Source organism: Bubalus kerabau, chromosome 3 (genome assembly GCF_029407905.1).
Source record: "Bubalus kerabau isolate K-KA32 ecotype Philippines breed swamp buffalo chromosome 3, PCC_UOA_SB_1v2, whole genome shotgun sequence".
In the NCBI taxonomy this organism is placed as follows: Eukaryota; Metazoa; Chordata; class Mammalia; order Artiodactyla; family Bovidae; genus Bubalus; species Bubalus kerabau.
In genome coordinates, this window is record NC_073626.1 from 187,198,535 (window position 1) to 187,224,388 (window position 25,854).

The following is a 25,854-nucleotide window of genomic DNA, read 5'->3' on the forward strand; positions in this document are numbered from 1 at the left end:
GTCGGTGATGCCATCCAACCATCTCATCCTCTGTCGTCCCCGTCTCCTCCTGCCTTCAATCTTTCCCAGCATCAGGGTCTTTTCCAATGAGTTGGGTCTTCGCATCAGGTAGCCAAAGTACTGGAACTTCAGCTTCAGCATCAGTCCTTCCACTAAGTATTTCCTTTAGGATTGACTGGTTTGATCTCCTTGCTGTCCAAGGGACTCTCAAGAGTCTTCTCCAACACCAGAGTTCAAAAGCATCAATTCTTCAGCACTCAACATATATGGTCCAATTCTCACATCCGTACATGACTATTGAAAAAACCATAGTTTTGACTTGACTGACATTTGTTGGCAAAGTAATGTCTCTACTTTTTAATATGCTGTCTAGGTTGGCCACTTTTCTTCCAAGGAGCAAGAGTCCTTTAATTTCATGACTGCAGTCACTATCTGCAGTGATTTTGGAGCCCAAATAAATTCTTTCACTGTCTCCATTGTTTCCCCAACGATTTGCCATGGGACTGAATTTCATGATCTTAGCTTTTTGAATGTTGAGTTGTAAGCCAGCTTTTTCCTCTTTCACCTTCAATAAGCAGCTCTTTAGTTCCTCTTCGCTTTCTGCCATCAGGGCTCTTCAGCTCCTCCGCACTCCCTGCCATGGGGCTCACGCTAACTGATGAGTTAGCGTGACACGCAGCTCCTTCTGTTTCAGGGAGCCCTGTGGTCCCACCATTCCTCTCCGATGAGAGCCAAGTGCAGCAGGAGGGGTGAAGAGAGGGGACTGTAGATTTCTGCTTTTTCTTAGCTGCAGGGACTGAAGGCCATGCAGCCAGGGGAGACAGGCAGTCCACCCGGGACCTTTCACCTCAGGGACCTCACCGGCCAGTGAGCACAACCCAGTCTGGGCAGCAGAACTGACTGATGGTCAGACTGGTAGGCCCACTTTGGGAGGAACCCAGGGCGTCCCTTGGGTGGACACGCTGATGAGCCTTCACCTGGCAGACCTGCCTTGTGAGTCCACTACACGATGGCCTCCGTCAGACAGGGCATGCCCGTGTCTCCACCATCGCACTCGCTGATGAGGAAAGAACCAGAGCTCTCATTAGACTGGGTGGTGCCTGCAAGCAAGAGCCATCACCCCACCAGACGGGGTGTTCCCCAGAAGGAAGGGATTATGTCACCCCCCCAGGGCAGGGGCCGAGCTAGCTTGTGCCTCTTCCCCGCCCAGCTCGAGCCCAGGCCCGCACCCGGCTTCATGCTGAGCCCCCAGGTCCTCTGGCTGGGGGGCCACCAGCCTGGCCACAGCCCTGGGTGGAGCCAGACCCTGGCTGCAAAGGGCACTGAAGCAGCTGGCACGTGGGCGTGGGAGGTGCTGCTCAGGACAGTGGGGAGGGGGGCCTGAGCCCAACAGGGTGGTGCTGTCCCCACGGACAAGGCGCTGGACCCCCAGCCAAGGGCACAGCCTCTGACGGCCGCAGGGGGCAGCCTGTGCAGAGAGCGGCCGCACGCGGATGGAACTGCTTCTGGCCCCAGGCCCCGGGCACGCTGCTTAGCTCTTCCGAGCCTGTTTTCCCATCTGGAAAATGGCCACGATGGCCGCACCTCCCTCCGAGGGGGTTGTGGGGAGCGAGAGGGCACGGCCCGGCCCCCCACACAGCGTGTGCTCAGCAAATATCAGCTGCAGGCCCGTCCAGGATGGAGCTGAGGTGACGGGGCCCCCTAGCCCCAGAGCCCAGCTGAACCTCAGAAGGGGCTCCCCAGACCCCAGTTCCCTCCTCCTCTCCCCTCCACCACCACCCCAGCCAAATCCAGCGGCCTGCCACGAGCCTGGGCATCCGGCCCAGCCCCCACCACCATCCTCACCCAGACTCCCATGCCCGGCCTTTGCACACACTGTTCCCTTGTCTGCTCCAGGGCCACTCCTCCAGGAAGCCTTCCCCGATTGCCTCCTCATTCCTCCAGCAGTTTGTATCTTCTGGCCGCATTCCTTCCCTCCAAGCCCGGCAACCATCTCCCCTCCTTGAGGGTGAGGACCAGAGTTGGTCCACCCCAGGTGCCCAGCACAGCCTGGGCCAGGGTGGAGAGGAGAACTGCCTTTGGCAAATATTTGTGGCACCAGACTGTGCTGGGCATCCTCTGAGGCTGGAGAAGGAAGATGCTGAGAGACAGGCTCACACTGGGGCCCGCCTCCTCCCTACCAGTCTTCGCCCTCACCTGGCACCTCCCACCCCAATGGCTCCTGGGACCTGGGCGGGCCAGGGCGCGGTGTGTGGAGCCAGCACAGAGGGGAGCTTTGTCCCCAGGCCCCCGCGGGGTTGCAGCCAGGAGGAGGTGGACTCAGGTCAGGGTATGGGAGACACACCGAGGCTGGGGCAGAGGGGCTAGAGCTCCGAGCTAAGCCCAGCCCTCCTCTCCACCCTTCCCGCCTGCAACACCCTTACTTCCCCAGGGTTATCTCCTGCTCACCCTTCTGCCGTGTCACCTCCTCCAGGAAGGTCTCCCCGATTTCCAGGAGAATCTGATTGTCCTCCTCCATCATCAAAAAATGACCAAAGCTAACCTTCATGGAGCTTTTACTGCCGCCAGACTTGGGGTAACCTCCATAACCACACCATTTTATTTACTCCTTAGAAGGACACATGAAGTGGTGGTACTATCGTCCCATTGCACAGATGAGGTAAGTGTGGCACAGGGAAGCTGAGATGCAGAACCAAGGTCTGAACCTTAACTGTCCTGCTTCTTGCTGAGCGCCGCAGAGTGGGGGCCCCCTGTTGGAGGGTCTCTTCTTGCCGCTGCGTCCTTTCCACCAGGTATGGAGGCGTCACGGAGAAAACAGGTTCAAGAACCCAGAGGCCCAGGAGGCTGGGCAGGGACAGGCCAGCAGACACAGCCCCCTGCGGCCTGGATCTCCCACACTCTGAGCCCTCAGGCCCACCGGGGCCTGACTCCCAGCCCTCCCGTTCCCCAGAGCCTGGCATCTGGGGAGGGAGGACCGCCATAGGCCACCTGGGAGTACCGTTTACTAGGCCACGTGCAGTGGACAGAGCAGGCCTGGGTGCGCCTGGGTCCCTCTTTGGGAGGTGGGGGGTGCCAAGGGGGTGACAGGCAGTGAGGTAGGTGAGTCGCGGGGCTCAGGGCCTCTGAGAGGTGAGTGTCCACTGCAGCCCGTCCCCGGGCTCCAGGGAGAGTGGCCTCCGGCCCCAGGGAGGACAAGTCCCAAGTGGGGGTGACCGGGCCAGGGGCCGTTTTCCTGGAAGAGGCAGTCAGCCAGGGCTTCAGCTCACGAGCCTTTGGGGGCACTGGGGGCGGTTGGGCTGGCAGTTCTGGGCCCCCCGGCGCCTCCCTGGCCTAGACCGGGGCGAGCACCACCATCACTGCCCGCTTCTCCCTTCCTGGGGGCGTCGGGGGCCCGGGCACCGCCCCGCCCCCAGCCCGGGCTCGGCAGTCCTGTTCAGCTGGGGAGGAGCGGCTGGCGCTCGGGCGAGGGGGCGGCATGCCGGTACAGGAAGAACTGCACGGAGATCGGCGTCAACGTCAAGGCCCAACACGCGGAGACAGGCTGGCCCCGCCCCGGGGGGCCTGTTCAGAGCTGCTCCCCTCTGCCCTCTCTCCCTGCCCCGCATGCTGCCGGCTGGGAAGGGTCAGCCGTGGCCTCCCAGCCCCTGTTTGTCCCCATCACCAAACCCCATTCATCTGCCAAGTCCAGTGCTGGGGTCCTCCTACCCCAGGCAGCCTCCTTTGACCCCAGCCCCAACATCTGGCCTTCCTCCCCTCCTCCAACACCCTAGGGGGTCCCCCAAGTGGCGGTGGCAGCAGGCAGGGATCCGGGGACACTAGAGCTTAGCTTTTCTTCATCTCTCTTTGCACCCACCCCGAATGCCACAGACATTGAAACAAGGGCCACGTTTACTTCCTCCCGAAGGAGATCAAAGTAACACCCTGCCTGGCCCCCCGCCTGCAAACCCTCACCGAGCATGCGCGGTGTGCGAGGTCCACTGCCGAGCACTTCCAGAGGCCTCAGCTCATGTGACTGCCCCGCGACCTGATGAGACATCGAGATGGGGACATGCAGAGTGCTCCGCGTCACACAGGACACAGGGGAGCCAGGACTGGAACTCAAGTTTTTCTGGCTCTAATTCTCCTGTGTCTCCAAAGGTGCAGCTTTCCTTTCTGTGGCCTGGGTGGGCTGATTCATGCCCTGTTCCCCAGGGCCTTTGCATAAACTGCTGCCGGAAACATGCCTCCCTTGCCTTTGCCTCCCTAACTTCTTCTCTTTCAGGGCACAGTTCAAATGGCACTCGTGGAGGCCTCTGCTGAGCTTCTAAACCAGGACAGCCCCCTGGTCACACACACTTAGTTTTCCTCCGTGGTACTCGGCACCGCAATGAATTACTTATGATTACATGTGTCCTGTCGGCCTCCCCACTGAGCTGTAAGCTCCCCGAGGCAAGGGCCATCTGTTCTTGCTCGTGACTGGATCTGGTACCTACAGGGGTGCCCAGCACATGGGAGGTTTGACTCTTGAATGGGTGGACAGATGCATGGATGGATAGAAGGATGGATGGATGCACAGATGGATGGATGGATGGATGGGATGTGGATGGATAGAAGGATGGATGGATGGATGGATAGAAGAACAGGTGGATGATGGATGAATGCATGGATGGATGGATGGATGGATGCACAGATGGATGAATGGATGGATATATGGGATATGTGGATGGATAGAAGGATCAATGGATAGATGGATGCATGGATGGATGGAAGGACGGCTGGATGATGGATAGATGGATGCACGGATGCTGACACCGTGTGCAGGGGAGGGTGCCGCAGCCCCAGCAGCCCCACCCACCCTCACAGCCTGAAGGATACGATGGTGTCGAGCAGCAGGACGCCCAGGCTGCCCACGAGCCAGGGCAGGTGGTGCAGCACGTAGCTGCCCTCGCTCTGGCCCTCCTCCGGGTTTTTAAGCAGCACGCTCAGTCCATACAGCGTGTTCCCCAGCATCACCAAGGCGAACAGCGAGTACGAGATCCCCTGGGTCGACTTCCGCAGGAACTGGAGGCGGGAGAGGAGAGGGTCAGAGACCTCCAACAGTGTTCCTGTCTCTCTGGACCACAACTGTGCATGTGCCCGTCTGCCCTGTTACACTAAGCCGACTGCACAGGGTGTGACCAGCGCCCGACACAGGCCTGGGGCCCAGACTGTCCCTTCCAGGGCCTGATTCCTCATCCCCGTTCCAACATCCTCGCCCAGGTAGGCAAGAGACTGGGGCTGCGCCACCCTGCCGGCCCCAAGCTGCCCCATGCCAGCTCAGCTCAGCAAGCCCCCGCGGCCCTGGCTCCTCGTCTCCTCTTCTGCCCTCAACCTCTCACTCCCACCTGACCCCCTACCTCCCCGGGGCACACAGGGGTCCTATACCCCGGACAGCAGGCCGGCATCTCATGTCCGTTTCCAGAGGCAGATACTGAGGCTTGGAGAACCGGATTCAGTTACCCAAGCCAACAGTGAGGGTGGACCAGACCTACTCCACGAAGACCCCGCACCCCCGTGCTCGTCCTTCACCCAGGGGACCAAGCTGCCAGCCGGCCCTGCCCACGGCCCTGCCACCCTGCCCGCGGCTCACGTTGGTGCGGATCTGAGGCAGCCGGGAGAACAGGTACAGTGCGCTGGACACGGAGCCGATGACAAAGCCAATGATCTCCTTTCTCGTGAAGGGCTGAGGGCGGGGGAGGCTGCTTGGTGCCCCGCAGAGGCCAAGGGTGAAGGGCGAGGGCCCCAAGCTCCCTTCTGGGGAGCGAAGCCCTCCGACCACATGGCCACGCGTGGCCCCCCCAACCCCACTCCGCCCTCTCACGCCCGCGTCTCACCTTATTGCTCGGTTCCACAGACAAGAGTGTCCGCCCCTGGAAGACCTCCCTCGGGACAGCCACTGAGCCAGCGCTTCTCAGCAGCGGGGTGGTGCACGCCACGCCCAGGATGAACAAGAGCAGAGAGTTGATGGGGGCAGACCCTGGACGTGAGCAGGGGGACGCTGAGGTGAGGGGTCTGAGCGCGGGCAGACAGGCGGGGCTGAGTCCTGGCCTTACCCCTCAGTGGCTGTGAGACCTTGGGCAAGTGACCTAACTTCTCTGAGCTTTCATCCCTCATCTGCAGAATGGGTATGACGAGACTACCCTTCTCCTAGGGTTTGTAAGGTGACTCGGTGAGGGCGATGGGGGCAGGAAGAGGGTTACAGAGTATGGACATGCTCATGAAGCCCCGCCCCACGGGCCTGGGTCCTTTCCTGTAAAGCCGGGGATCTGACCCTGGGGAACACTTCAGGGCAGCGATGGGCTGTGGGCCGGGTGCAGAAGAGCAGCCGACGCTGCGCTCACTGAAGGAGGCTGTGCGCACGACGGGGACGCCCTTGTTCCTGCCCGGGCGTGCTCACTGCCCTCGGTTCATCAGGGGATCAGGCTGCGGCAGTCAGATAAGGCCAGGGGAAGCCTTCCTGGGGTTCGCTGTGGCACCAGCAACAGAACACTGCCTCCTCCCAGCCTCCCAGGCCTCCCCCAGGCCCCCAACACCCGGGGCCCCCGTACTCACACGGAGAGGGGCGCTTCTTAAACTTGTAATAGAAGTACAGCGAGAGCATCAGCACGTCGGCCAGGACGTAGTACACGGCTGTGTAGGTCTGCAAGAGGGGGTGGGCCGGGGCACTGGCGGCGGTCCCAGGCTCGGGGGCCACACGCCAGCACCGGGCAGCTCGGCCTCACGCCGGCTGGGTGAGCCTGAGCTTCACCGCTCGGGACTTCCGTTTGCAGGTCCAGAACGGAGGGGGTCGCAATTCCTAACCTGGCAGAGCTAGACATCAGGTAGGGGAGGGCCTGGCAGGGGCCTGGCCGGGCAGAGGGAGGGAACACTGGTAGGGATGACCGGGCAGCACAAATGGGGCCTCAGTGAGGTGGAGGCTACAGTCCGGCCTGACCTGGAGGAGTTACTCACAGTCCCCCTTGGGAAGACAAGAGGTTCCTGATCTTGAGTCTCAGCTCCACCCAGTCACAGAAGGGTGATATCCAGGCTTCCCATGGGAAAAGCTTCCTCTTCCAGGGCCCCAGGCCCTGAAAGCTTCATCAGGATCTTAGCATCTCAGAGGTCAAAGACCCCAGCCATCCTCTGGTTTGATGTGCTCATTTTGTAGATGGGAAAACTGAGGCCCACCAGAGGGCAGTGACCAGCCTGTTGTCATGCCAGGCAGCAGGCAGAGGGGGGCCCTCACTAGATGGAAGGATGCCTCTGCCATGGCTGTCCCTGGCAGCCCACCCTGCCGGGGGACCGGCCCACCTGCAGGGGCAGCTGATCAGCGAGGAAGGAGCCAATGAGATTGCAGGAGTCTCCGCCGATCCAGCCCAGGAGGAACCACAGGGACAGGGCCTGGTCCATGTTGCCCGTCTTGCAGGCCTTGATGTACTGGCTGTGGGGGAGGAGGGAGACGTGGGTGGAGGAGGTAGACAAGGAGGAGGGGGTCGTGGGGGAGGAGGGGGTCATGGGGGAGGAGGGGGGAGTCGGGGGGGAGGAAGGAGTCAGGGAGGAGGAGGGAGTCATGGGGGAGGAGGGAGCTGGGAAGGAGGGAGCTGGGGAGGAGGAGGGAGTCGGGGGGGAGGAGGGAATGGGGGGAGGAGGGAATGGGGGGGAGGAGGAGGGAGTCGGGGGGAGGAGGGAGCTGGGGAGGAGGAGGGAGTTGTGGGGGAGGAGGGAGTCGGGGGAGGAGGAGGGAGTCGGGGGAGGAGGAGGGGGTCGTGGGGGAAGAGGGGGTTGTGGGGGAGGAGGGAGTCAGGGAGGAGGAGGGGGTCATTGGGGAGGAGGGAGTCGTGGGGGAGGAGGGGGTCGTGGGGGAGGAGGGCTTCGTGGGGGAGGAGGGGGTTGTGGGGGAGGAGGGAGTCAGGGAGGAGGAGGGGGTCATTGGGGAGGAGGGAGTCGTGGGGGAGGAGGGGGTTGTGGGGGAGGAGGGGGTTGTGGGGGACGAGGGAGTCGGGTAGGAGGAGGGAGGCGGGGGAGGAGGGAGACATGGGTGGAGGAGGGGGGCGAGGAGGGAGATGGGGTGGGGGGAGGAGGGAGTCGCGGAGGAGGAGGGAGACGTGTGCTCAGAGCTGTGGCAGCGTGTGGGGGTAAATGTGGGAGACCAGGGCTGGGGGTGCCGCACAGGGGTGATTGGGGACCGACCCCACCTTGGGTGGCATCCTCATGGGCCTGTCTTCGCCCTTCGGGGCTTCTCACCGGGGAATCCCTTCCAGCCCAGCTCTCTGGGACGTGCATCCTGCTACAGTCAAGGTGGGGTACAGATTCCCCCCACAGCAGGCTCTCACTGGGACCAGGGCTCAGAGGGTCCCGAAGCTTTGTGTCCCAGAGACCCGGGGTTCTCTCTTCTATGAAGAGGTCTGGGGTGTCTGGGGTGGGGGGTGGCATGAAGGAAGGATGGCTGTGGCCGCTGCCCTATCTGCAGGGAGATGGATGATGAGATGGGCCAGGCCTCGCCTGTTATCACCAAGGGCAGCAGAGAAGGGGCGAGGCTGCGGCTCTGTCTCACCACAGATGCCAAGGGGTCAAGTCCGTCGCTGATGGGCCTCTCTGGGGGTGGAAAGTCCAGGAACCAGGATTCATACCCCAGATCCCGGGCTCCAGCCCTGCTCTGAGTCATTCCACAAGAGCCACCTGCCACTTACGTTTCTCTTTAGTCGTCGGCATGTATTTAAATTAGTAAATGGGACCACCTAAACAGGACCTCATCCCGGATCGCTGGAGACAGAAGGCAGGACAGCTGGGCCGGCCCTGGGCCTCCCCCGCGTCTCCTGCTGAGTGCCCCACCAGGCACCTCTGCAAGTCCGTGCCCCGCAGTTCCAGCCGCCCCCTCAAGGACCTTTCTTTTCTTTCTCTCTCATTTTTATTTATTTTCTTGGTCACAGTGCATGGCCTGTGGGATCTTAGTTCCCTGACCAGGGGTCGAACCCAGGCTTCCTGCGCTGGAAGATGGATCTTAACCACCAGACCACCAGGGAAGCCCTCGAGGATCTTCTGAAACCCCCATCTTGCCAAACTCTTTCAGAGCCTCTGACTGTCTTCGGCAAGGACCCCCACCCTCCCGAGCACATCCTGACCGGCCCCCAGGCCCGCAGGCCCCCCGCCTCTGCGCTCTCCTCCTCCAAACTTCGCCTCGGCAGACGGCCCGCCAGCCCTCCTCTGCATCCTTCAGGAAACTTCAGTTCCTCCTCAGGCCCTTCTCAGATGAGAGCGCTGCCCGTGCCAGCCACCTCCTGCTGGACTCAAGCCTGCTGAGGGACAGGACCGTGTCCAGCACAGGCCTGGCCCTGAGGAGGCCCATAAGTTTGACACGGACCTGAGTAAAGTCCCTCCCAGGACACAGTGACTTGAAGAGTCTCCATATGTCTCAGGGACAGCCGTTTCGTCACTCTCACAAAAGGCTGAGCCGTAAGGAGAAGCAGGCAGGTGGCTGCCTTTCCATCCTTACCTGGGGCTTCTCCCAGGCCTCTGATGCCCCGTCCCTGGTTAAACAGCCAGGCACAGGGCTGGCATCACGCCCTGCTGGAAAGGAGATGCCTTAGCCCGCTCCTCGTGGCTTTGGGGACGCCCTCACCCCAGGACAGGAAGCCCCTCTCTTCCCTCCACCGGTCACCCAGCTCCGGCCAGCTTGCCTCCTCAGGGCCACCGAGCCAGCCGCCCTGACCCCACTGCTTGCTGACACCTGGCACAGCCTCCAAGGCAGCCTTTCTGCGTCCAGTCTCTCCCTGGCCATCTCACCCTCTTTCTCTAACGGGAGCTCTGCAGAGGCAAGCATGGGGTCGGCACATCTGGAGTGGCAGCTGGGACAAAGTGAGTCAGAAACATGTCAGGCTCCCAGCAGCATGCAGGGACATAGGGTGACGGTAGTCTTTAACACCTGAAGCTGGGACAACTGGGCGCCTCATGCAAAGGAATGGGGTTGGACCCCTGCCTCACACCGCATACAAAATCCAGCTCAAGCTGAACCAAAGCTCTACATCAAGAGCTGATTTGTGATACCGTGATTTATAACAAGAAAGATATATATTTGGTTTTCTTCCCTGCTCCCTACAAAGCTACTAAAACCCCTGGAATGTCCTAAGGGTTGAGAGACAGAGAAAGAGAGAGAGAGGTGTCTTCTGTAGCATTAACAAGGTGACTTTTGGAAAGCCTTTAGGTCGCCTGAGGATAAGGACCAACTGTGTGATCAGATGGTTAGGACAGTCTTTCAGGCTGGGGGCGGGGGCTGTCCTGCCCTCTTCACCACCTCCAGAGGGGAGAAAGGCTGCAGAGTGAGCCCAGTCACTAATGACCAACGACCGTAATAAAGCCTCTACAAAAATCACTTCGCTGAGTTCCGTGAGCCGCTCTAGCAAGCTAATCGAACCTGAGGAGGGGTGGGGGAACCCCCGGTCCACAGCGGGAGGTCCGAAGCGCAGGGACACCCTGGACTGGCCTCTGAAGTGGGGAGGAGAGAGCACTCTTCTGGGACTTGGAGGACTGGTTCTTAACCTGTGGGATCTGAAGCTGTCTTCAGGTGTAGACAGTATAAGAACTGACTGCTTGATTGTGTGGGGAAAAGACACACATCGGACTTGGTGTCAGACTTTGAGAAATCTATATAAAACTCTTAGAAGAAAAGATAAGGGTGAATCTTTTTTACCAGGATTAGGCCATCATTTTTTAGAAACTACACCAAAAGCACGGTGGCACTAGTGGAAGAGAATCCGCCTGAGCACAGGAAACATAAGAGATGTGGGTTCAGTCCTGGGTGGGGAAGGTCCCCTGGAGGAGGGCCTAGCAATCCACTCCAGTGTTCTTGCCTGGAGAATGCCCATGGGCAGAGGAGCCTGGTGGGCTGCAGTCCATGGGATCGCAAAGAGTCAGACAGCACTGAAGCGACATAGCACACGCATACACCTCAAAAGTATGAGCAACGAAAGGAAAACCAGACAAACTGGACATCATCAAATTTTTGAAATTCCGCGCTTCATGTGATACCATCAAGAAAGTGAAAAGGCAACCCACAGAACAGGAGAAAATCTTTGCAAAGTATACCTAGAATATATAAAGAACTCTTAAAACTCAACCACAAAAAGACAAATAATCCAACTGAAAAGTGGGCAAAGAATCTGAATAGACCTTTTTCCAAAAAGAACAGAAGGTGGTCAGTAAGTACATGGACAGCTACTTAATATCACCAGCCATCAGGGAAACAAATCAGAACCACAGTGAGATACCACTTCACACCCGCTAGGATGACAATAATCAAAAAGATAGGCAATAACAAGTGTTGATGGAGATTCAGAGGAACTGGAACCTTCACATGCTGCGGGTGGGAACGTGTAATGGTGCGACCGCTTTGGAAACGGTCTGGCAGTTCCTCAGAAGACTAAACACAGGACTTCCCTGGTGATCCAGGAGTTAAGAATCCACCTGCCAATGCAGGAGATGCAGGTTTCGTCCCTGGTCCAGGAAGATCCCTCGTGCCGTGGGGTGATTAGGCCCGCGCACTCTAACAAGAGAAGCCACTGTGATGAGACATCCACGCACCTGGACTAGAGAGCAGCCCCGATCATCACAACTAGAGAAAGCCTGCACGCAGCGGCCAAGACCCAGCACAGCCAAAAACAAATCAAAAACACATTTCACAGATCGAACACACTCACCAAGTGACCCAGTATACCCATATACTCTTAGGCATACACCCAAGAGAAGTAGACACACATGTCCCCACAAGAACTCATATGTGAACCTGCAGAGCGGCCTTAATCATACTGGCCAGAGCCAGAAATCACCCATGTGTCTATCAATGGACGAATGAATGAACAAAATGTATATACATACAACAAACTACTGTTCAGACGTGAAACAGAATGAAGTGCTGGGGCTTCCCTGGTGGTTCAGGGGTTAAGGATCCGCTTTGCAATGCAGGGGATGCAGGTCTGATCCCTGGTCTGGCAGCTAAGCTCATGCATCACAACTAAGACCCAACACAGCCAATCAAATAAATTAAAAAAATAAAAATAAATATTTTTTAAAAAGGATGAAGTACTGACACTCGCTACGTACAACATGGATGAACCCTGAAGGTGTGCTGAGCGAAAGAGGCCCGTCACAGAAGGCCACGTCACGGTACGAGCTCCTCGTGCAAAGCGTCCAGAACAGGTGCGTCTAGAGACAGACGTGGACCGGCGGCTGGGCCGGGAGCTTTAGAGGGAAACGAGGGACGGCTCGTTTCTTTCCGGGTTTCTCTGCAGGGTGGTGAAAATGTTCTAAAGCTGGCTGCGGTGATGGTGACGCAGCTCTGCAGATACTAAAACCGTGAACAGATACAGTTAAGCAGGTGAACTCTACAGAGCATGAATGATCCTCAGTTAAACCACTTCTCTTTCTGCCAGAAGAGAAAGAGCATAAAACGTCCTGAAGGTGGAGAATGCTCTTACACTGCAGGGCCCTTGATGACCTTTCTGACCTCACCTCTCCCTGCCCCCCTGCCCCCTTACTCCCTCGCACAGTGTGTAAAGGCCATGCTCATAGCAACCCTGTGAGGTAGGGAACAGTATTCTCATTTTACAAAGAAAACTGAGGCCCAGGGCAGTGAGGGGACTTACAGGTCCCACCGGCTTGGTGTTCCCCAACCACAGCAGTGGCCACGCTGTTTTGTAATTGCAGCGTGCCCTTCCCCAGATGGTCTCAGGACAGAGGCCGAGCTGATGTGCCCCAGCCCTCCACTCCTCTGCCTCCTCTCTGACTGGCTGTGCAACTCAGAGCCAGTTACTTAACCTCTCTGGGTTTCCAGTAAAGATCGGATAGGAACTGTACGTATTTCACAGGGTGGTTATGGAGACTGTTGTTCAGTCGCTCAGTCGTGTCCAACTCTCTGCGACCCCATGGACTGCAGCATGCCAGGCCTCCCTGTCCATCACCAACTCCCAGAGCTCACTCAAACTCATGTCTATGGAGTCGGTGATGCCATCCAACCATCTCATCCTCTGTTGCCCCCTTCTCCTCCTGCCTTCAATCTTTCCCAGCATTAGGGAAGACTCATCCAATGAGTGGGCTCTTCACATCAGGTGGCCAAAGTATCGGAGCTTCAGCTTATGAGGATTAAATAGGGTGAAGATATGTCAGGTTCTTAGAAAAGAGCTGGGTACAGGGGGGAACTCAGTGAACAGGTGGTATGATTATCATCTGCGAGTCAGCATGGCTGAGCTCTGGGTGAGGCCTAGAGAGGGGCTTGCTGCGGTGCCCTCCGGGGGGGGCTGGAAGTCAGTGAGCAGGGCTGGGGAGGCACACATGGTGTGAGTCTGGAGAGGCCCAGGGCCAGCCAGGCAGCCCCTCCTCGAGGCAGCCCCCTGCCCACCCCATGCAACCCAGCCCCAGTGCTACTCACGGGAAGGTGGATGCTGCGAAGCAGAGGATGGACAGCAAGCCCAGGCCCACACTGGCCTTGTCCCAGCCGTCCTGGGCGCACTCGCCGAGCACGTCCCATATCCACTGGCTGGAGCCGTTGGGGCAGCTGGAGAAGTTGGAGGAACCCAGCTTCACCCAGACCATGGCTTCGGAGGGACGAGGGGAGGGAGCCTTGTGCTGAGGCAGGAGACGGCTCTGCGGGAGAAGAAAGGGACCTTCAGCCTCAGGAGGTCCGGTCCTCGCTGTGGTCCTGCCACTCTAAGCCCACCCCAGGCTTCCTGCCTGGCCCTGATGGAGCCCCTGAACCCCAGGACACAGTCAGGACAGACATCAAAGGGGCCACACACTGGCTCTGCAGTCAGACAGGTGCATGCGAGTCCCCGCTCTGCCCATGAACACCACGACTTCGGGCAAGCCGCTCCGCCTCGCCGTGCCTCAGTCTCCCCATCTGCAGGATGGGGTGATGACAATGCCCCCCCACCCCACACACTCGTGAGGGTTCAGGGAGCTCATAAATCTAGCGGGGAGGATGGAGCCCTCAGACAACGCACCTTTGTTCTAACTCTTGAACGTTTCCATAGTTTCCAGCCTTTCCTTCCTGTAAATCGTGCTGCGAGGGTCTGCTGAGACCAGGTGCTCTAGACACATCCTCTCATTTAAGGTACGGCTAGGGACTTCCCTAGGGCCCCAGGGGCTAAGCCTCCATGCTTCCAGTGCAGGGGGCCCGGGTTTGATCCCTGGTTGGGGAACTATCCCACGAGCCACATGGTGCGACCAAAAAAAAAAAAAGAAAAAGAAAGAGTATAGTTGTCCGCCTTATATTGGTCAGCTGAGGCAAGCAGCAAAAAAGGACCAGGTGAGTCCAGGTTACACAGGTGGCTGGAACTCAAGCTTGGCGCTCCCAAGCCACATTCTCCCAGCAGCCCGCGTGTGGGCGGAATCTGCTGGCAAGGAGCCGGGAGCCACTTCCCTGTTTTCACCGCCACCAGTGCCAGGAGCTGGCTGGCTGCAGGGGCGGGTAGGGAAGTCCCCTCTAGGTTTCTGTCCCAGAGCAGTCACTGCTTAAGTGACAGTCCCAGGGGAGGGAGAGGAGGCGGGGCTGCCGGAGCGTCTCTGCTGGGCAGGATCAACCCCTGGTCGCTGAGCAGTTCGCCAGCTCTGCGCTCAGCACCGTGTAAGCTTTTCCTCATTCTGCTGCACACCAACTTCCCTCGTGGCTCAGCGGGTAAAGAACCCGCCTGCCAATGCAGGAGACACAGGAGACACGGGTTCAATCCCTGGGTCAGGAAGATTCCCTGGAGGAGGAAATGGCAACCCACTCCAGTATTCTTCCCTGAAAAATCCCACGGACAGAGGAGCCTGGCGGACTACAGCCCAAAGGGTCACAAAGAGTCATATGCAACTGAGTATACACACACACACACACACACACACACACACACACACAGCACAACTCTATGAAGCCGGGGCTACTGATACATCCATGAGGACCCGGGAGAGAGTGACTTGCGGCACTATACTTCTGTCCCTGGGCACAGCAGCACCCTCAGGCGGTCTGGCAGGGCTCCCCAGGGTCTCCTGCAGCCAAAGGCAGGCTTCCCCTTTTCTCACTGCACTCAGAGGGGCTTCCTCACCGAGGATGAGGCCTTCTCTAGTCACTTTCAGTTTCTGTTGGTGTCAGAAGGCCCAAGATCCTCATAAAACGACATCCGTAGACAAGGCTACAGACTCAATCCTATGTCCTTCCTGCCCCCAAGTTCATGTGTTGAAACCTACCCTGCAGTGCGATGGTGTTTTGAGGTGCAGCCTTTGGGGAGTATTTAGGTCGTAAAGACAGAGCCCTTATGAATGGGATTAGTGCCCTTATTTAAAAAAAAAAAAAAAAAAGACCCCAGGGAGCTCCCTTGCCCCTTCTGCCAGCCGAGGACCCAGCGAGAAGACAGCCATCAGTGAACTAGAAAGTGGGTCCTCACCAGACACTGACTCTCCCAGCATGCTGACCTCGGACTTCCCAGGCTCCAGAACCATAAGAAATTAATGTTTGTTTCTAAGCCACTCAGACTATGGTCCTTTGCTACAGCGGCCCGAATGGGCTGAGATACCCTGCTGGACCCTGGAACTGCTGAGGCCGCGGCAATCAGGGAGCAGCGGGCAGGGAAAGGAAGCAAGTCTGTTGCTTTTCTCGAGAGGCCCCAGGCTCTCAGCGCTAACGTGACTTGCCAGGGGGCCCTGGAGCTGGGGGTAAGGGCACTGCAGGTCACCGCCTGGCTGGTTCTCACCACAGTCCCTCTGGGGCCCCACAAGGGGGGCTGAAAGCCTCGTCCCGTGCCTCAGTGGCCCACCTTGAGCTTCAACACAGCTGAGGTTGGAGCCGTCTATCTTACATCCAGCCACCAGTGCCTGCAAGGCCACCCCAGGTTGACACCCAGTCCAGGTAGGAAGGGCAGCACCAAAGGCACCTCAAAATCAGTCCTTATGCTCCCCAACCACCCTACCCCTGGATCGCCTCCTCCACCCTCTTCTTGTGCAGTAGAACCCACACACCGCCGCAGGTCATCAGGGTAGGACACCGCCATCCTCATTAACTCCTCTGCAGGGGGAACACTGTCCTCATTTTAAAGATAAGGCTGAGTGGCCTTGCGCAAGTAACCGTCTGAGTCTGGGTATAAAATGAGGAAAACGACACTCACGCTTTGGAGTTGCTGCACCAATAACACACACACAAAGCTCTTGGCCCAGGGCCTGATGCCACAGGAGTGACAGAGAATGAGAGACTAGCATCTCAAGCACCCCGAGGTCACTCTCACCCCGTCTTTTCACCAGGTGAGTGAAGAAAGAGGGGCTTCCCTGATGGCTCCATTGGTAAAGAATCTGCCTGCAATGCAGGAGACCAGGGTTCAATTCCGGGGTCGGGAAATTCCGCTGGAAAAGGGATTGGCTATCCACTCCTAGAAAGAAAGAAGTTGGAGGGCTTCCCTGGGAGCTCGGTGGTAAAGAATCCACCTACCAATGCGGGAGACACGGGTTCGATCCCTGGGCCGGGAAGAGCCTGCATGCCGCAGACTAAGCCGTGCACAGCTACTGAGCCTGAGTTTGGTTTGTTGCAATAAGAGACAGCCTCTGCGCAGCAGTGAAGACCCAGACCAGCCAGAGCTAAATAAGACAGACAATAAACTGAAAAAGAGGGGCTACTGCAGTGAGAAGCTCGAGGACCGAACTACAGAGTGGCCCCCAATGGCCTAACAGTGAAGACCCAGCACAGCCAAAAATACAATAAAATTATTTTTTTTTAAAAAAGGTGGACACATGCCTGGTGAGGGTGGGGGGATGTCTTGAGGGATGTACTTGGGCTCACAGGGCCCAGGGCCCTGGGTGGGTGGTCCCCTGTCCATGCACGGGGCCGTGTGCAGCTCGGGGCTCAGGACACACACCTTTGAGACACACCTGAGCCCCGAACAGAAGGCGCTTTCCTCTGAGGGCCGCTGTGTATAGAGCCTGTCACTCACAGGTTCTGATCCAAGTAGGAAGCCAGCCTGGGCCTACCTTCTGGCCAACAGCACCGAGTGAATGGACATCCAGGGTTGACACAATAGTTGCCCAGGTCTGTAGGTGTGATGAGGACCACAGTAGGGATTTTTTTTTTTAGAAGCTGTACTTCAGGGGTGCCTTATCGATGTTGGTGGTGCTTTTAATTTTATTGAAGCATAGCCGATCAGGGGTGCCTGTGAGCATGAAGGCCGCATGTTTGAACTTCAGGGTCCGTGAGGCTGGGCTGGGGAGCAGGGATGTAAGAAGCTTCCCCAGCAGAGCCCGAGCCCTTGCATTCTGTGTACATGATCACACCTGAAGAACGGCGGCCCTGGAAAAGGTATCCCCTGCAACAGCCAAGCAACTCTTCCAGATCCCAATCTGAGCTGCTGGCCACTGCTGCCTTTATCTACCAGATAAGTTCAAATGCCTTGAGACAGAGCTCCAGGGCACTCCAGATGCCCCTCCCCATCTCCTGTCTCTCCCTCTGGGCCTTCAGAGGCTCATCCCAGGTCTCCAGACTTATGTCTAGGCTGTCTCCTCCTCCAGGCTTCTCCCTCATCCTGAAGGGCATAATAAAAAGACACTAAGACCAGTTCTGGGACTTCCCTGGTGGCTCAGTAAAGAGTCTGCCTACAGTGCGGGACACCTGGGTTCGATCCCTGGGTCAGGAAGATCCTCTGGAGAAGGAAATGGCAACCCACTCCAGTACTCTTGCCTGGAAAATCCCATGGACAGAGGAGCGTAGTAGGCTACAGTCCATGGGGTCGCAAAGAGTTGGACACGACTGAGCGACTTCACTTCAAGACCAGTTCTAAACTGTCCTCTCAGTACAGAGGGGCCTCACAGGAGTCGCTGGACAGCACCTGTCATCTCTTCCCCTGCCCTCCTCCACACGCCAGAAGAATGTTCATCAGAGGCCTCAGGGACCGCCGCTTTTAAGCTCACTCCTCTCTGTCATCCTAGTTGGGAAACTTATTCTTAGAACCTAGACACAACAGCTGCACAGTAAAGGTTCAAAAAACAGCAAGAGACAGTCAGAGAGGGAGGGTGGGGCAGAGAGAAAGGAAGGAAAGAAGGAAGGAGGGAGAGAAACGAAGGAAGGGAGACCTAATCGTCAGCTAATAGGTTGAGAAGAAAGCTCTCTGGAACTGACCTGCCTGAGGACCGCTAGAGTAGAATCCCTGGGCAAGCGACTGGGTCTCAGAGTTCCAACCTGTAAAACAGGGAATGATGTAAGTATCCACCTGGGAGGCTAGCTGCAGAGTTATATGAAATAATCCAGGCAGAGCGATCAGAATGGTGCCTGGCACAGATTAAGCACTCAGCAGAATATGGAGGGATGGTGTTATTCCCTTCTGGCTGAAGCATTCCCCTCCCCACACCCCCCCAGAGTCCCTGGCAAACAGCAGGCTTCAGCAAGCGCTAAATAGACAAGACCACGCTAGTCCTCATCCTTCCGAAGGCAGACTGCCCATGTAGGCACTTTGGAAACCTGTCCTAGGGATGGGGTAACAGGGAGCAATCTAGGCTCCCTGCAGACTTGGGGCGCATCTGAGCGGAGGAGCGTCCCGGTTAGGGGCTACCACCCATTCCAGCCTTCCAGGTCCTCGGTCACAATTCCCTTCGAGTGACTCAGCCCAGCACGGGGCCGCCTGTTCAGCGAAGATAATCATAGGGAAGCCGCTGGGATCAGCGCTCGTTCGCCACAAGGCCCTCTCCCCTGGCCCGCCCTCGGGGAAAAACAAAGCCGTCAGAACAGAAGGGGCCAGTCGGCCGGGATCGGGAGATAAACAACGGACCCAGACCCTAACTCTGTGCAAGGCTGGCCGGAGAGGTCGTGATGGTCGCTTCTGATGGGGGAGAGGGTGGGGAATTGGACCCCAATTCCAGTCCAGAAAGCCTGGCTCGAGGATCTCGCGCCCCAAGGTGGGGGCAGCAGCCCCCAGGGCCGTCCCGGAGCTGGAGGAAGGTGTTGGAAAGATGTGGCAGCGAAGGCCCGGGGTTCCTTCCCTGGCCCCTCGCAGCCCCAGCCTCAAATTCGGCTTACCGCGTCTAGATCGTCCGCACCGCCCGGCTTCTCGGTCCTCCGGCTTCTGCCTGGGTCAGCTGATCGGAGGCCCCGCCCCGTCCCGCCTCGCCCCGCCCCGGAGCTGCGTGGCTCCGCCTCCCGAGCGGCGCTCATGGCGGGGGCAGTCCCTGGAGGCGTGACCAGCGAGCCGGACGCGCGGATGGGGCGGGGTGACGCCGGGCCCCGCCCCAGCGGCGGGTGGGCGGGGCCGCAGGCGCCCCAGCGCGCAGGCGCCGGCCTCATGCTGAGGACCCTGACTCGCGCGGTGGGCCGCGCCGCCGTCCGCTGCTCTCGCAGCCCCCAGCATCCCGGGGCGCGCACCGCCGCCGCCGCCAACGCCATGTCCCGGTCCCCGCGGGCCGCCTCTGGCTCCCCGGCCCGGCCCGCTACCGTGCTGGGCACCATGGAGATGGGGCGCCGCATGGACTCGCCCGCCAGCGCCGCGGCCGTGCGCGCCTTCCTGGAGCGCGGCCACGCTGAGCTGGACACGGCCTTCATGTACAGCGACGGCCGGTCCGAGAGCATCCTGGGCGGCCTGGGGCTCGGGCTGGGCGGCAGCGGCTGTACAGGTAACGCCCGGTGCCCCGACCGCCTGTCCTCACCCAGCCGCGTGCCGTGCGGACCTTTGCGCAGGACGCCGACCCGACCCAGCCACACCCCCGCAGCGGCCAGGGCCGGCACCTCCGTCCTCTCCCGGGGCGCCGACCTCCTCTCGCCGTCCCACAGCTTTGTGGACCCCCCGCTCGCTCTTCGAGCTCCGTGCGCATCCAGTCCGGACAGCTGAAGAGCGCTTTATCCAGACCACCTTCCCCTCCGCTCTTCTGGGGTTGCAACTCGGTAGCCCCCCGAGTCTTACCCGAGCCTAGTCTAGTCCTTGCCTTCCTATCTCTGTTGCTTTCTTGGTGCTCCTCTCTGCGGCACTGGTCTCCAGAGCTGTGCCCTAACCCGCCTCCTACCCTGCCAGGTGCGCATAACCGGCCCCCAGGCGCTCTGCCTACGCCCCTCTCCCCATTGCCTTCATTGCCGGTGCGCCCGCTCGAGCTCCCTTTTTCTCTTCCCTTTTCTTTTCATCAGGCCCTAGACTTAGTTCATTTGGCAGTACCCCTGGCTCTCCCACTGTGAGCGTCAGCATTGCTCCTGGCGAGGCTGGCAGAGCAGGGGTGGTGGGCTGAAGAGTGGGGAGGTGTGAGAGGGGGTAAGGGCTTTCTGTCCATTTCTGTAGCCCCGTGCCAGCTTCTTATGGAGGTATAACCCGCCTCCAGGGAGCTCGTCGTCTAGTGGGGAAGACGGAAGCAAATGATGGCAGAGGAGCCTAGAAGAGGAAGCACTTTTAAGGGAGGAAGGCATGAGGGGCCCAGGAGGAGGACCTCGGAAAGGCTCAGAATGCCCTGGAGCTGCACCATCGAGGACCAGTTGTAGTTTGCTGGGCAGAGAATGAGAGAAAGGGGCGTAAGAGGTGGAGGGCATAGCTGTGCCAGGCCTGGTGTGTGGAAGAGTGGCCTGGAGGCAAGTGTGGCTTGAGTGATGTGTGTGTGTGGAGGGATGGTCCCTCATTGGCCTAATGCCATTGGACGTGCCTCCTGTTTCATCCTGAGGCTCTTCCTTCCCAGCCCTTGTGGGTGGTGCCCTCTGGGTTCGCCTTAGATTCACAGCTTGGTGGATCTGCAGGAACTGGGAATGAGCATCTCAGACCCACGCTCTAGCTCACCTGGCTGCCTCTCTTGGCTAATGAAAATCTGATTCCTGAACTGTTTTTTGTCCCTCCGGCCTTTCCCCACTTCCTTCTTTGAGGCCAGGTGCTCACTGAGTCCAAGTCCTCACGTTGGACCCAGGCAAAGTTCACACCAAGAATGCAGCAGGGGAAGTGACAGATGTGGGGATGGAGAAAATCTGGACTGGAAGCTGAGGGACTTGGTCCTCCCCTCTGAACCACCGAGTTGCCTTTGCCAAGTGTGGAAAGGACAGAATCCAGAGAGCTGGCATTCTTTTCATTTTCGTTGTTTGCTGCGTTGTGAGGCTGAGGCCTAGGTAGTTCCCAAGCAGGGATCAAAACCTGTGCCCCCTGCAGTGGAGGCATGGAGTCCTACCCACTGGACAACCGGAGACGCCCCAGAGGGAAGGCATTCTTCACAGCACTTCCAAGCTGCTTGCGTGACAGAGCACTCTCTTGTTCTGCTGGGGGTGGGGGGTGCCTCCAGGAGTCTAGAAGCGAGAGGCCGCCGCCACTGCCTCTGCTCATCTCACCTTCCACCTCTCTCTCAAATGCACCTGCCAGGGGCCATGTTCCGCAGCTGCATCTCTTTCCCGAATTCTTGTAGCAGCTTGTATACTTGTTCCATCTCCAGGCGGGTCTGTCTGTATGGCCATAGTGAACGCAGCTGACTGGTTCATTCAGGGAACCTTTGAACGATGGATGGGATTTGAGAAAACCCTTTGGAATTGGGTCTGGGCCCCCTTCTCTTGTCTGGTGTCCCAGCGCTCCCTGCCTGGGGCTCACGCTCTTATAACTCAGTATTCCACCTGCTGTGCTTTCTTGCCTTTGCCCAAGTTCCCACCCTCTGAAATGTGCTTCCCACCCTTCCTTGGTGGCTGGGACTCTTTAGAGACTCAACTTCAGGGGTCAGGAAGCTCTCCCTGGAATTCCTCAGTTGGACACGCAGGTCTGCTCTGGTCTCTACTGTGCTTTCCTGTTTAACATCAGCTTCTAGCCTGTGAGCGCCTTGAGGGCAGAGATGGAGTGTGATTCGTTCATCTCTGCATATTTGGGCTCTGCCCAGGCTCACCAGCCAGCAGCTGTGACTGATGGCGGCAGTGAACGTCAGGAGCTCACACAAGACGTTATTTGATCCTCATGCTGTCCTTACGAGGACAGATCCATTGTTATCACCCTCATGTTGAAGATTAGAGAATTGAAACTCAGAATTTAAGTAATTTCTCCAGGGTCATGTGGCTAGTAAGTGGTTACATTAACCATGACATTCTTCCTGCAAAGCAAAAATTGCTACCAAGGCCAATCCCTGGGAGGGGAAGTCACTGAAGCCTGACAGCCTCCGGTCCCAGCTGGAGACGTCCCTCCAGCGGCTGCAGTGCCCCCGGGTCGACCTCTTCTATCTGCATGCGCCGGACCACGGCACCCCCGTGGAAGAGACGCTGCGTGCCTGCCACCAGCTGCACCAGGAGGTGAGGGCGGCCCCCGACTCCCCACCCTGACCTGTCGGTGCCCAGAGAGCAGAGGCTCTGGGGCTGCCCCGGAGCAGAGCAGGGACGGACCCCACGCCCAGGGTCCCAATCTCTGGGACTGGCGTTCTGGGCTGCGGGGGGATCTGACCGTGGCCTCTCCCCCGCAGGGCAAGTTCGTGGAGCTCGGCCTCTCCAACTATGCCGCCTGGGAGGTGGCTGAGATCTGTACCCTGTGCAGGAGCAACGGCTGGATCCTGCCCACCGTGTACCAGGTGAGGCCAAGTCTGCAGAGGCCCATCTCCAGGGCTCCTGCAACCCCAGGTCCTCTTGCGCACCCCTGCCCTCTCCAGAGCAGCCACTCCCCTGCTCCCAGCCTGTAGACGACCCCCGGGGGCCCACAGGCCGGCCATGGGCGCCCGCCCTCAGGCCCTGGCCCCCCTTCCTGCCTGCTTCTGGCTCTGCGGTCAGCCCGAACTCGCCTCCCCCTTCCCCCTGGCATGAGTGCCCGGGCGTCACTTAGATACCTCTTCCTCTGGAGGCCTTTCCCAACAGCGCAGTGGGTCCTCCAGTCTCCAGACCCCACCTTTATGCATTGAGCGAGCATTTCTGAGAATCCGCCGTGATCACAGAAGCCACCTCTATGTGATCATCTGTCCTGTCTTTTTTGTTTGTTTATTTGGCTGCCTTGGATCTTAGCTGCCTCATACGATTATTGCATCGTGTCCCACAGACTCTCTAGTTGCGGCTCTCAGGCTTAGTTGCCTGACCAGGGATCAGACTCGGGTCCCTTGCATTGCAAGGTGGATTCTTAACCACTGAACCATCAGGAGAGTCCACTCCGCTTTGTTTTCAACTCGACTCTGGCATCTCTTGAAGCAGAGAGCTCACCAGATCCACGTGTGTTTGAGAGCTCAGGGTCCAGCCCACGGTTGGTGCCTGCAGATGTGTGTGGGATGGCAGAGCCAGGCCGCCGTCCCTTCCTGGGGCCCAGCACCATCTCCCCGTCCACCAGTAGTGACTTTGGAAACCATGCTGGAGTCCTGGGGGTCTTGACCAAAGACTTTGAGAGCAGGCTGGGGCTCCCCGGCCGGGCCCCCGCTCAGCTGGCCCTTCTGCCTGCAGGGCATGTACAACGCCACCACCCGGCAGGTGGAGACGGAGCTCCTGCCCTGCCTCCGGCACTTCGGACTGCGGTTCTACGCCTACAACCCTCTGGCTGGTACGGGCTGTGCGAGCACAGGCTCCCCTGGGCGGGAGGGCCTTCCTGACCGCGTTTCTGCCCCTTCCTGACCCAGGAGAAGCCTGGCCCCAGACCTGGGAAGGGGAGGGCTTTGCCAGGACCTCCATCCGTCCTGGTTCCCCGCCATCACCCCCACTTCCGGCCCAGGCGGGCTCTGGGGGCAGCGCCTGGGGGTCTGACTGCAGCCTTCCCGCAGGAGGCCTGCTGACCGGCAGGTACCAGTATGAGGACAAGGACGGGAAACAGCCCGTGGGCCGCTTCTTTGGGAACAGCTGGGCAGAGGTCTACAGGAATCGGTGAGCTGCGGGCGTCAGGATGGGCGGGGTCAGAGGGGTTCCCATAGTCTGAAAGTGGGGCGTCCCTGGGGCTGCTTTCCTTTCAAGGCCTCCCCTTGCTGCCTGGACCTAGCTCTCTTGATTCCTGGAGGAATTAGGAAACCCTCTGTAAGACTTCGCTTTGGTTTCTTGGGACCTCCGTGAGGAATGCCGACCCCTGGGCCTTATGGCCAACCTTCCAAGTCATAACTCGTGCCTAGGAAGTGCTGATCACCTGCCAAGGGGGAAAGACAGGGCCCCGGGTGAACAGGAGGCTGGGGCCGGGCTGCGCCCCTGTCCTGGCTTCCTGTTACTCCAGGTAAAGTAAGGGCAGGTTTGAATTCTTAAGAGTAGAGACATCCTTGAGGTCTCTGGTGAGGGAGCCAGCGTCCTGGGTGGCTCTGTTGCCCAAAAAAGCAGGAGACGCCCTGCTTGAGGGCACCCTGGCCCCTCCGTGCTACAGGGGCTTCCTGGGTTGAGTCTTAGGCAGTGGCCCCTGCGTGACCCTGTGGTCCTGACCCCGTGCTACCGCCCCTCCTGTCCAGCTACTGGAAGGAGCACCACTTCAAGGGCATCGCCCTGGTGGAGAAGGCCCTGCAAGCTGCCTATGGCACCAGCGCCCCCAGCATGACCTCAGCCGCCCTCCGGTGGATGTACCACCATTCCCAGCTCCAGGTAACCTGCCCCCCGCCGCCCCCCCCACCCCCCGCCTGTCCCCACCATCCCTGGACGCCCTGCCCCTGCTCTCTTTGAGGAGCCAGCATGATTTCTAAGTCGTTTTTCCCTCTGAAATCTCTCTCTGGTCCAGTTCTCAGGCAGCCTTCCTGTTGTTCTGGGTAGCTGCCGAAGAACCAGGCCCTGTCGCGAGGGCTTTACAAGCATGGATTGAACGATTGCTTAGGTCTGATGCAGTGGGATTATTCCAGTTTTACCAATGAGCAAACAGCTGTGAACGGGAGAGAAAGTTATAGTCACGGACTTGATCTACAGCCCACTGGTCCTGCTCCTCTCGGGGTGTGGGGGGTTCCCTGTCTTTGGTGTCCCCTGTCTTCCTGGCTAACACTTTCCTCCAGCTGCAGCCGTACACAGTTGCATAGTCTCTGGCATGTATACAGCAGGTTTTCAATAAGTGGGAGTTAGGTGCTTTGTGTAATTTCTCATTCCCATAAGCACAGTGAAAACTGAGATCTGAGTCTTGGGGGCTAAAAAGCTAAACCAAGTTTACACAGCTGCTGATGTCAGAACTGGACTCTAAACTGAGGTCTGAATGAGGGTGAGCATCGCGGCAGCAGGGCAGAAGAAGGCGGGCTCGGGGTCACACAGTTACGGTCCTTGGAGGCACCGTGAGTGCTTTGCACAACTATGTAGGGTGTAAAGAATATGTCCAACCCCAGGCCTTGGCAGGGGTGGGGCTGGGAGGCGGTGTGTGTGACAGGGTCTCCATGGGGCATCAGTGTGTGACGTCTGGCCGTCTCCCCTTGCAGGGCACCCACGGGGACGCGGTCATCCTGGGCATGTCCAGCCTGGAGCAGCTGGAAGAGAACTTGGCGGCCACTGAGGAAGGGCCCCTGGAGCCGGCCGTCGTGCAGGCCTTTGACCAGGCCTGGCGCCTGGTCGCCCACGATTGTCCCAACTACTTTCGCTAGGCTCCTACCCGGATCAGGCGCCCAAGGTTTCTTCCTTTTCTGTCGCCTCTTCTGCTCTCTCCCTGGCTGGTCTTTGCCTTAAGTTGATTTCGCGTGGTCTTTCTCCATCGTCTGGATCCACGCGTTATTTTTCTAGAGCCTGCCTCACTCCCAGTTGCCTTCACGATGCATAACGCCTTGGGCTGAGCCCCTTGGGGCATTTCCCGTCTGAATAAAGCCAACACTAGACCTGCCTGCAGCCCAGTCATGAGCGGACCCCGCAGGCTTCTCTCCTCAGCTGTTGGGACTTGTCTCCTCCCTGCTGGGCCTTCCTGCCCAAGGGGTGGAACCGCGGGCTGGAGCCACCAAGGGGCAGAGGCGGCGGGGTTGGGGGGTGGCTGCAGGCGGCCCTCACGTGCCCATGTGACAGGGAAAGAGGGCCGTCCACCCTGCGGTGGA

General features: G+C 58.8%; 2 protein-coding genes across 5 annotated transcripts; one reads left to right on the plus strand and one right to left on the minus strand.

Annotated features, from left to right (window-relative positions):
* Positions 1 to 2,540: 2,540 nt before the first annotated feature.
* On the minus strand, positions 2,541 to 19,133 carry SLC66A1 (solute carrier family 66 member 1). 4 transcript variants are annotated; one of them, XM_055574298.1, is made up of 10 exons: positions 19,016 to 19,133; positions 18,122 to 18,181; positions 16,445 to 16,590; positions 13,418 to 13,632; positions 7,309 to 7,438; positions 6,571 to 6,658; positions 5,853 to 5,995; positions 5,609 to 5,701; positions 4,855 to 5,040; positions 2,541 to 3,505 (listed from the first exon to the last, which is right to left on the minus strand). In XM_055574298.1, the coding sequence occupies exons 3-10, from the start codon at positions 16,490 to 16,492 to the stop codon at positions 3,434 to 3,436; spliced, it is 975 nt and encodes a 324-aa protein (XP_055430273.1). In that variant the 5' UTR covers positions 16,493 to 16,590; positions 18,122 to 18,181; positions 19,016 to 19,133; the 3' UTR covers positions 2,541 to 3,433. The 4 variants fall into 4 exon arrangements, with proteins under 4 accessions (XP_055430273.1, XP_055430272.1, XP_055430270.1 ...); XM_055574295.1 differs by lacking the exons at positions 2,541 to 3,505; positions 16,445 to 16,590 and adding an exon at positions 13,989 to 14,186 and having other exon boundaries at positions 3,847 to 5,040; XM_055574297.1 differs by lacking the exons at positions 2,541 to 3,505; positions 16,445 to 16,590 and having other exon boundaries at positions 3,841 to 5,040; positions 19,016 to 19,127.
* A 121-nt stretch (positions 19,134 to 19,254) lies between these two features.
* On the plus strand, positions 19,255 to 25,650 carry AKR7A2 (aldo-keto reductase family 7 member A2). The gene is made up of 7 exons (XM_055574300.1): positions 19,255 to 19,605; positions 22,029 to 22,216; positions 22,384 to 22,488; positions 23,339 to 23,435; positions 23,653 to 23,752; positions 24,316 to 24,445; positions 25,255 to 25,650. Exons 1-7 carry the CDS (start codon positions 19,278 to 19,280, stop codon positions 25,414 to 25,416), a joined length of 1,110 nt encoding a protein of 369 aa, XP_055430275.1. The 5' UTR covers positions 19,255 to 19,277; the 3' UTR covers positions 25,417 to 25,650.
* Positions 25,651 to 25,854: the final 204 nt, after the last annotated feature.